The 10,583-nt window shown below is 36.6% G+C and overlaps 1 protein-coding gene across 2 annotated transcripts; it reads left to right on the forward strand.

Annotated features, from left to right (window-relative positions):
- Nucleotides 1–5,377: 5,377 nt before the first annotated feature.
- Nucleotides 5,378–10,205, forward strand: LOC107790225 (putative clathrin assembly protein At5g57200). Of its 2 annotated transcripts, XM_016612132.2 has the most exons (15): nt 5,378–5,683; nt 5,837–5,906; nt 6,181–6,278; nt 6,658–6,796; nt 6,926–7,053; nt 7,142–7,234; nt 7,523–7,573; nt 7,835–7,900; nt 7,990–8,055; nt 8,153–8,233; nt 8,316–8,396; nt 8,887–9,072; nt 9,182–9,257; nt 9,389–9,510; nt 9,679–10,205. In XM_016612132.2, the coding sequence occupies exons 1-15, from the start codon at nt 5,603–5,605 to the stop codon at nt 10,093–10,095; spliced, it is 1,755 nt and encodes a 584-aa protein (XP_016467618.1). In that variant the 5' UTR covers nt 5,378–5,602; the 3' UTR covers nt 10,096–10,205. The 2 variants fall into 2 exon arrangements, with proteins under 2 accessions (XP_016467618.1, XP_075098317.1); XM_075242216.1 differs by lacking the exons at nt 5,378–5,683; nt 5,837–5,906 and having other exon boundaries at nt 5,915–6,278.
- The last annotated feature ends 378 nt before the right edge of the window (nt 10,206–10,583 follow it).

Genomic DNA, 10,583 nt, shown 5'->3' on the forward strand with positions numbered 1-10,583 from the left:
CACACTAAATCCACAAAGAACTACCCAACCTGAGCCATTCCACAACCACCATATAACATCAAGGTGAAATATAACACGTCCTAAGCATAATCCTTGCCGAATCAATCTCGAAGTCATACTCCTCAACCTTAACTAATCCATAAGTATACCGAAGTACATGACTACAACAACACATGACCATGTGATCCAATCATTGATGGTAGGCTCCCCACTTGGCTTTGAGCCATAATCATATAACCCAAGAACTCACAATGTGCATTCCTCCTTAATTACCATGACCTCACATTGTTACTCAGCTAAATTTCTCATAAACTCATGTTGCACTAACCATAACACATCCTTAGGGACACAAGCAAGAACTCCACTATGCTCGGAGATTCCCAATATCATGAAGCTAGAAACCAAGACCGGAACTTTCATAGCCGCTGGAACAAATGCCAAACTCCAAATCATGAACCAGATAGTTCTCTTCACGGGGCTTTAACTACCGTGACACGTAGGCAATCACCCTACCACTCTGCACTAACACCATCCAATCCAACACGTGAAGCATCATAATATGTTGTGTAAGGCCCAGAATCCGTGGGCAACACCAATAATGAGCAGCTATAGATGGAATCCCCTCCACAAATCGACGATAGTAGTCAGCCCCCAACACAGGGAAAAATATCTCACACCGTAGGCACAACATCACTACAAATCATCGGACCTCAACTGATATCGAGTTCTCAACATCGCGTACGAACAAGTAGGAGGGAACTGAAGATATGGCTTCAAGCCGAGATAAAGTCGCACGATAAGGAATCAAAAGGGAAATTTTCTAACATCTTGTAGCCTCTCGGAGATAAGTACAGACATCTCTATATCGATCCACAAGACTCTACTAGACATGCTCGTGACTTGTAAGACTCTTAGAACCTAGAGCTCTAATACCAACATGTCATGACCCAAAATCTCACCTCGGGTCGTGATGGCGCCTATGCGTACTTGCTAAGTAAGCCAACTCACAATTAACAAAATATCGTCCAGAATCTTTTAATTAACAAAGTCATATCATAAATAAAGACATGAATAATCTTCAAATAATATAATATCTGATACAAACATGACAGATCCGAACGCGACCACAAAACGGTACAACCCTCAAGAACTGGGTAACACAAGTACATGAGCAACTACTGTAGAAGTACAAGTCTGAATACAAAATCAAAACTATATTGTGAAAAAGAAAATAGATAGGAGATAAATAAGGATAGAGACTCGGGCACTGCGAAATGAATCCATGAGGTGTAGCTCACCCTAAATCTCTGAGCAATCACCTAGTCTCAACAAAAGGCTCCACTAGAACCCACATGAGGATCTACACAATAAGATATGCAGAAGCATAGTATGAGTACACCACACTCGGTACCCAGTAAGTATCAAGTCTAACATCGAAGTAGTGGTGAGGCTATAGGCATCAAGATACTTACAACACAAATATAAATAACAGAGCCTGGAACTGAAACTGGTAAATATCCCCATGAATAACATGTATCAAAGATGTCAACAATAGAAAAGTATAAAGCACGTTTTTTCTAATTCAAGAGATAATCATAATGCTGCTCAGATATAGTATTTAAAGATGGCATGCTTCAATCAACGAGGTCGAGGCTCTCAACTAGCATATATAGGTGACATGCATCAATTATCATTTAAATGAATGCTTCAAAATGAATCAAGGACGTCTATACATGCTCAAGACTCTATCTTGTACCATAACAGGTACAAGATCCATGTACCCGATAGAAAATCTATGTATCACTGTAACTAGATATAAAATCCATGTATCACTAAAACCGATACAAAATCCACGTATTGATCCAATACAAAATCCATGTATCGACCATGCTCACAGGGCCTAAAGTAACATGGGTAATCACCTGAATCTGGAGGGACGATACCAAATCCAACTGCAAAAGGGAGCTTGATAGCTCGATTATAAACAAATACTCACTCATCATATCCTATGCCAAAAATGTATTTCGACCGCACGACCTTTCCTTTCGTGCCACAATATCAGTTCAAATCAAGTATCCAAATATAATACATATGCATATGCCCAAGATTAATAGATAAAAGATGCATAAAGACTTAGTAATAATCATACAGATATGTGCTCATAGAATTATTATATGACTACAGATGATTCAAGCAATTCGACATATCAAGAATAAGCTTCCATGACTTCATAATTAATCAAAAACATAGGCATGATCTCTAGCAGGAATAAGAGAGTGAGTATAGTCTTGTAAGCCAAATAAATAACGAATCAAGATGAGCACTTAATTAAAACAAGGCATAAAGTATCTCAATTGTACCCCGGAGATGATATAAACTTGCTAAGTGCATATATGCTCACCACCCTGTATATACACCATCTCCAATACCTTAAACACAAAACAATCAAGTCAAATCCTAGGGGTTTCCCTCTTAACAAGGTTAACCAATAGACTTACCTCTTCCCGGGCTAGTTTTAACTATAAATCGCGTCAAAACCTCATTTTAGTCCTCCAATCATGCAAATCCAAGCCAAACATCATCCAAGAAAGTCAAATAATGCTATAGGAAGCGACCCCAAACCGTAAAGCTTCGATCTTGATGAATTCCCAAAAAGTCAACTTGGGCACGTGCATGAAATTCAAAACCAATACAAAAATCCAATGACTCATAAACTGTCGAGTCCAAATATATAATTAATTTTCAAAATCGTGATCCAAATCGATACTCAAAATCCCAAAATATACTCTCTTAAAGTGTAGACAAAAACTCCAAATTTTCTTTCAAAATTCCATATTTTAGGTGTAGAAATCCATATAGATTCTTGAAATATAATCACAAATAGGTAGAAATCACTTACCCTTTTCCCTTGTATAAAACTCTCCATGAAAAATCACCCCTCTCCAAGTTTAGGACTCAAAATATGAAAGGATAGGTAAAAATTCCGAAATATGACACGTATGTATTCTGCCCAGAAGTACCCTTTGCAAACGCGACACAAGCCTCACGTTCGCGAAGCACAAATACTATGCCCAAGAAAATATTCTACGCAATCACATTTGAGCCTCGCGATCGCGAAAGCAAACAAGCCAACAAACTGCAAACATGAGTCCCAACACACAAACGCGAAAGCCAAAGAGCCCCCAATCCTACTCCTACTCTATGCGAATGCGACCTTTGGTATGCGAATGCGATGCCAAGCTTACCACAACTACGTGAACATGAAAGCAACCATACGAACGCGGAGAACACAGCTCCAGCTCCCAATTACAACTCGTGAATGTGACACCTGAACCGCGAACACGATGTGCCATTACCAACTGACCTAGATCCTTCTTCGCGATTGCGAGCTTGGCTCAGCGATTGTGAAGCACTGCAGAGCACCAGCGAAACAGCAGCTCCAAACTCAACCAAAATGGTCCAAAACTATCATGGATCATACCCGAGCCCTCCAGGATCCCATCTAATTATACCACAAGCCCAAATACAATATCCAAACTTATTCAATGGCTCAAAATACCGCAAGTAACATCAAAACCACGAATCTAAGATCAAAATCATTTTATTAACTTTCAAATATTCTAACTTCGCCGAACTTGTCTGAATCAATATTAGACATCTTGGATCGCAATCAAACTTATTACACAAGTTCTAACCAATTAAATGACTCTATCCAAGGTCTCAAAACCACAATCCGAGTCTGATAACACCAAAGTCAACTTCCGATCAAATTTATGAACTCTCCAATTCTTCAAATTTTTAACTTTCGACAAATAGAGCCAAAATCTTCTAGGAATATCCAAATTCAAATCCGAACATACGGCCAAGTCCAAAATTACCATACGAACCTATTGAAATCATCAAACGCTGATTTCGAGGTCGTTTACTTAAAAGTTAAACCTTGGTCAACTCTTCCAACTTGAGGCTTCCAAATTAAGAATCACTCCTCCAAATCAATTCCGAACCTCTCGAACATCGAAACCAACAATTTATACCAAAAACTTTCTAACAATTTTCCAATATTCTTTATTTCCCTCTATTTCACATTCACACTGCATATACCAAAAAATACAACAAATGATTCATGGTGGCCAGTAATGATTGCGCGGTAAAAATTAGTAGTGGAAGTGCTTAGTTGATGATTGTGCGGTGGAGATGGAGGGTGATGGTTATGCAGTGGTAATAGATCGAGTAGTTTACCTTCGTAGGAACTTTTAAATAAACAACCTGTTGATAATTTTAAGACTAACAGTGTATTTGGTATAATGGAAAATATTTTCCGTAAAACTTTTTCCAAGAAAACAAGTAGTAATCTTACTCATTTTCCAGTGTTTGGTATGCAAATTAAGAAAAATAACTTCTCAAGAGTATTCATAAATTATAATTTAGATACAATTAACATGAAGCCATAAACTTTCGAACCAACAACCTTCCGAACCCACAAATTTCATAAACTTCTGAACCGCTAAACTTTCGAACCCGCAAAGTTTCGAACGCGTAAACTCTATAATTTCTAAACCCGCAAACTTTCAAACACATAACTTTGGAACTCGTAAAATTTCGAACCTATAAATTGAAAAATAAAAAAATCAGAACTGAAAATATTAAAAAAAAAATAAAAAATTTAGGGGTGGTTTAGAAACACGAAAAAACAAAAAATAAAAAATACAAAAAAATAATAATAATAATTTTTTTTTTGTGTGTGTGGGGAGGGGGGGATTGGGGTGGGTGGGTGGCGTAGAAAAACGAAAAAATAAACAGAAAATTGAAGTTGGAGGGGGTTGGGGTTAGATGTGAGGGTAGGTGTAGTTTTTGAAAAATATTTTCATAACTTTTTCTAGGGAAGTCGTTTTCCTCCAATTTCAGGAAAATGTGATATCTAGAAAAATATTTTCCAAACTATTTTGTGCAACCAAACAGTGAAAAATTTTCTGTCATACCAAACACACCCTAAGGGGTCATTTGGTACACGGGATAAGGTGAGATAAGATGGGATACACTAACAGATTGAGATCTAAAATAATTCAAGATACAAGAAAACAAATGGGGCTAAGTGAAGACAAACAGGGTGTAAAGAACTTTGCCAAAGGTACATTTATAACTTCAGTATTCTCATTACATTCGGTTAAATTCTCTGTCAAATACCGTTATATTCGTTTAGGTGTGACTCATAAAAAGACCATTCAGCTATTCCGAAAACAAGGTTCAGATAAAATGATCATTCCAACAACTACCAAAGGATTTTTCATTATACAACCGTCCTTTCATGCAGCTTCATTTAAAAAAAAAATAGGAACCACGAATATATAATCATAATAGAAAAATTCAATTTTAGAAAAAGAGACAGTGTATATGTGTCATGTGTATGTGATTGACGTTTTGTTTTTGGAAGCTCAAAGACTTGTGATTTCCAAAGAAATTGAATATTTTTTTGGTAATGAAAAATAATTAGACTTAAGGAACCTCCTCCTCCTCCTTCTTCTCTTTTGTCTCTATCCCATTTGATCCGAGAAGTGATTTTGATTTTCCAGAAGCGGAAAACCATTTGGATTTTACATTTTGAATGGAGAGATTTAGAAAAGCATACGACAAGCTAAAAGATTCCACGAAGGTTGGCTTAGCCAAGGTCAAAAGCGAATTCAAGGTTTGTAATACCAAAAAAAGGCTCAATTATATGCAATATTAGATGGGTGATCTTTTATTTGTTGTTTTTCCATGAAGGATTTAGATACAAAAAAAGGCTCAATTATATGCAATATTAGATGGATGAGCTTTTATTTGTTGTTTTTTCATGAAGGATTTAGATATTGCCATTGTTAAAGCAACAAACCACGTTGAGAGCCCTCCAAAAGAAAGGCATATTGCAAGTGAGTCTATTAATTATACATTCCTCGTTGTCACATTGCATGCTTATATTTCTTTGTTTAATGTTCTTTAAATTGGGTGGCATGGTCTTGTATGTTGTGGGAATTAAGGTACCCCTTTATATATATACCAATTCAGCTTTGCCTCTTCTGCCAATATTCGTAATGTTTGCTTATAGACGTTCAGGGCAATGGCAATATATAGAAAAGTTCATAATTTATTTTCTCCTATTATGGGATGATAAAATTATGGGTTTTTCCTTAATTAATATTCCAGAGATTGCTGTTGCAACATCGATAACATGCCCACGAGCAGATGTTACCTACTGCATTCATGCACTTAACAGACGATTGTCAAAGACACGCAACTGGATTGTAAGTCCTCTGAGCTATTCACTAATTAACTATTCTTTTTTCCTTTTTGAATTTTAACAATGATAACTAAGCTTAAATCCCAATTAATTTTCGGAATCGGATATTTGAATTCTCACGAACATGGCATTCCATTTGAGTGCTCATTTCGGTCCAATATTATACAAAATAAAGATAAAAATAAAAATAGAAAGTAGTAGAAAACATAGGACCTAATGTAAATGTACTTATTCCCAATTACAATTGTTATGGCCTATATAGATATTTTCCCCCCATTATATATATACCCTATTTTCCACTAGGTTTGCATGAACTCCAAGAGATTCTAGGTTTTTAGAGACAGCTTCCTTCAATGATATTAACAAAGATAACCAATTTTCAGGTTGTCATAAAGACGCTGATAGTTATTCATAGGGTGTTGCGAGAAGGCGATCCTTCATTTAGGGAGGAACTGCTGCGCTACTCTCAAAGAGGGCATATTTTTCAACTATCAAACTTCAAGGATGACTCAAGTCCTCTTGGTAAAATCCTATATTCTCTATCCAATTTTCATGTTTATAAGTAAGGCGAAAAGCAAATTCATATGCAGTATTTTCAGGCTTTCTTATTTGAAGTGCATTAATAGTTTCTATGTACTGTGTTCAACGCAGCTTGGGATTGCTCAGCCTGGGTAAGGACATACGCGCTCTTTCTGGAGGAAAGACTCGAGTGCTTTAGGACTTTAAAATATGATATTGAGGCAGAAAGATTGACCAAAACTTCAGCTGGAACAGACAAGGTGCATTTTGTCCTTCATTGCTATAATCTCATTTCATGCCAGATTCATAGTGAAAAAACTGCAATTACATAATTTGAGTTTGCATCAGGTGCATTGTAGAACAAGGCTTTTGAATGGCGAAGAACTTTTAGAGCAGCTTCCAGCATTACAGCAGCTTCTGTATCGATTGACTGGTTGCCAGGTAGTAACATTATACGTGGCTGTTCAGTGGAGCTAAACTCACTGTTATTCATATTCTTATGTGCCTTCATATTTTGCTTCGCATTTGAGTTATGCCTCGTGATTCTCTTGATATTCCTGTTTCGGTGTCTACACTGGTTGGAGATTCCATAGTAGTTGATCGGGCGTACAGATCTTGTGTTGTTACTATTAATGGTTTTGATACTATAGTTGATCCAATTCTCTGTCTGGTATTTTATCTGTCAACTTCTCTCCAAATATTGTTTCTGATCTTTGGTAAACTGTGCAGCCTGAAGGAGGAGCTTGCTATAACTTTCTCATTCAGTATGCCTTGGCTCTGGTACTGAGACTACTTACTTTTACCACTTGAGAAATGGATCATGCTGCAATTTCTGGTTTCTGTTTGTTAGTTTATAAAGTTACATGAATAAAGTTAACTAACAATCATTTAGGGAGCAAAACATTCCAATCAAAACCATTCTTTGCTGCAATTATTTAGGGGACAGTAAGGCTAATACAGAAAAAAAGTGTAGTTAAGAGTTTCAAAGTTAAAACAGGAATTGTTTTGTCAACCGTATGATCCAAATTATTCTTTTTGCAGGTGTTGAAGGAGAGTTTTAAGATCTATTGTGCAATCAACGATGGGATAATCAATCTTGTGGACTTTGTATGATTTTTGTCTCTCTTTGAACTCTCAAAACCGATTAACCACTGTGTTTTTTTTTTAACTCCTCTTGCTACTTCATCTTCCTGCAGTTTTTTGAGATGTCCAAGCATGATGCTATAAAAGCTCTCGACATATACAAACGAGCTGGGCAACAGGTTGATAAATCCAATTCTTTTGAATCTTTTACTTTTTACAGCATATCTAAGTTTCTATCTAAAGTAATTTTTCTTCCTTTTTCCCTCCTTAATGTAGGCTGAAAATCTAGCTCATTTTTATGACTTCTGCAGAGGCTTGGATATAGCTCGAACCTTTCAATTTCCCACATTGAAACAGGTCTCTTCCTCAATCCTTTGGATATTGCACATTTGTCATGGATTAAGTTCTTTTGAACTCTCCTCATTCTTTTAATCTGCAGCCTCCTACTTCATTTCTGGCAACGATGGAGGAATACATTAGAGAAGCACCTCAAACGGGCTCCATGCCAAATAATAGGCTGGTGAGAACATGAAAAAGATTTTGGATTTATTGTTTGAGCTATAAATATCCTTGTTAGTCTTTTGGTTAAAGTTTTCCCTGAATCGGAATCACAAACCTAATAAAAATTTCACAACGCTTAGATTAGTATGTCGTCCAACTTCTTAAATGGATCAAAGTGGTCAAGTAATTTGAAGAGGAAGCTCTGACAAGTAAAGATGACAAGAATCAGGACAACTCTGTTGGGAAGGTTTCAAGAGGGAAATAAATAGAAGAAAGAAAAGTGAAACAAAGGCTAAAATATTTATCGGTGAAAGCAAGATATTTTTCAATTGAAAACATCACAATTATCTATTCACAGTTTCCTTTGTCTTCTGGTTCTGGTCATGTATCATTTTACTCCTGCAAATTTGATGGCTTCAACAAGTTGGTCACATATAGGTGAAATTTAGCTTCTTGTAATGTATGTATTAATTAGTGTCTTGAATGAAGTTTGCAATTGTTACCTGTAGGAGTATCAAGAAACCAAGAAGAAACCTGAAAAGCCTGAAGAGCCTTTCCCTGAAGTAAGTGAAAAACAAGTTGAAGAAGCTAAAAATAATAAAGTAACACAGGTTGAAGCACAAAACGAAACACTACCTGTGAAAGAAGAAGAAACCCCACCATTGATATCAAGAGAAGAGCCTGCTGATTTGCTGGTAAACGTACATTACTCTTTCTAGGTTCATGGAGGGACCGCGTCCCCCTGGCCGTGTGTAGGAACATTGTCGTTCTTAGAAATTTGAGCTTTATGCAATTTGTGGACAGGGTTTGAATCAACTGGATCCAAGAGTTGCAGAACTAGAGGAAAGCAATGCATTGGCTCTTGCAATCATACCGCCTGGTAATACATGCAACTTCTCTACAGCAAAGAGCGAGGATGATTCTATTTAATTGCAGTTTGGCTCATTATTAAAGATATATTCTGAGAGTGTCATGGTAATATTGAGTTGATGTATTTAAAATATTATACAGGCAAAGAAAATCCGTCAGCTAATTATCAAGCGAGTGAAACTGGAAAAACATCAGGTTGGGAATTGGCTCTTCTTACAGCACCAAGTAACAATAGAAGCCAAATTGCACCAGATAAAAAATTGGTATGTCCTCTTTTTTTCATGTTTGAATACATGATTATATTCTTTAATATGCACTATGGTTATCACTTCACATTTTGAGTCAATTTGAACTCAGTAATTTGTTAAGAAATCTAAAGGCAATTCAGATACACACCCAGAAGTATGCATTGATTTCATGGTCTTCTTCAGGCTGGAGGATTCGACAAGCTACTACTCGACAGTTTATATGAAGACAATGCATCGAGGAGGCAAATACAGCTGCAACAGGCAGGCTACAGCACAGGGTATGGGTATGAAATGCCTGGACAGAGTTCAATCAATCACGATGACCCCTTTGCAATGTCAAACCAGATAGCCCCTCCAACAAACGTACAAATGATAGTGTCTCAGCAGCAACAACAACAAATGATGCAACAGCAGCAGATGATGCAACAACAGCACATGATGCTACAGCAGCAACGGCCACAACAAAATATGATGATGGTACAATATCAACACCAATATTCTCAACAAACGTGGTACACGGGATCTTCCAACCCATTCGGAGATCCTTTAATTTATCCACAAAGCGCCATGCCACCACAGAGAAACCATCCTTTGATTTAGATGACGACTTTTCTTTAACAAGAATACCGTATTCTTCTATTCTTTCTGGTTAGAAGAATTCTCATTCTCCTTCAAAACTAATACATTTAACCAATGACCTTCTCCTTTTATTGATTATATTCACTTGTGTGGTGAATTTGTTACTGTGACTATACTCTAGCAGTTTGAGGCTCTCTCAGCCTCTCTATTTGGTTTTTTTTTTTAACTCATATGTGTACAGACCGATGGTTGCAAGTAATATTAATGAGAGTTATCACTCCAAGTATTTTACAATCAGTTTTCATACATCTCATAGTTTCCTCCATCCACATGCCTTTTTAAGTCAATATATTATTTATAAAAACATTTACAGATGTATTTAAATCTGAATTATGAAAATCTCGAGGGTAGCAAAAGTATAGAATACAATTGTAAAATTTAAAAAGGCCAGTACAACACGTAGAAGCGTTGAACTTTGAAAACGACATTTAAGAGAAGGTAAAAACTCT

This window comes from Nicotiana tabacum, chromosome 21 (genome assembly GCF_000715075.1).
Source record: "Nicotiana tabacum cultivar K326 chromosome 21, ASM71507v2, whole genome shotgun sequence".
NCBI classification, from domain to species: Eukaryota; Viridiplantae; Streptophyta; class Magnoliopsida; order Solanales; family Solanaceae; genus Nicotiana; species Nicotiana tabacum.

Excerpts from the sequence above, each read along its gene's own strand:
- LOC107790225 (XM_075242216.1), top strand. The coding sequence starts at position 5,946 with ATGCTTATATTTCTTTGTTTAATGTTCTTTAAATTGGGTGGCATGGTC. Across the intron at positions 7,574-7,834 it reads TTCAGTATGCCTTGGCTCTG|GTGTTGAAGGAGAGTTTTAA; the intron begins GTACTGAGACTA and ends TTCTTTTTGCAG. Across the intron at positions 9,511-9,678 it reads TTGCACCAGATAAAAAATTG|GCTGGAGGATTCGACAAGCT; the intron begins GTATGTCCTCTT and ends GGTCTTCTTCAG.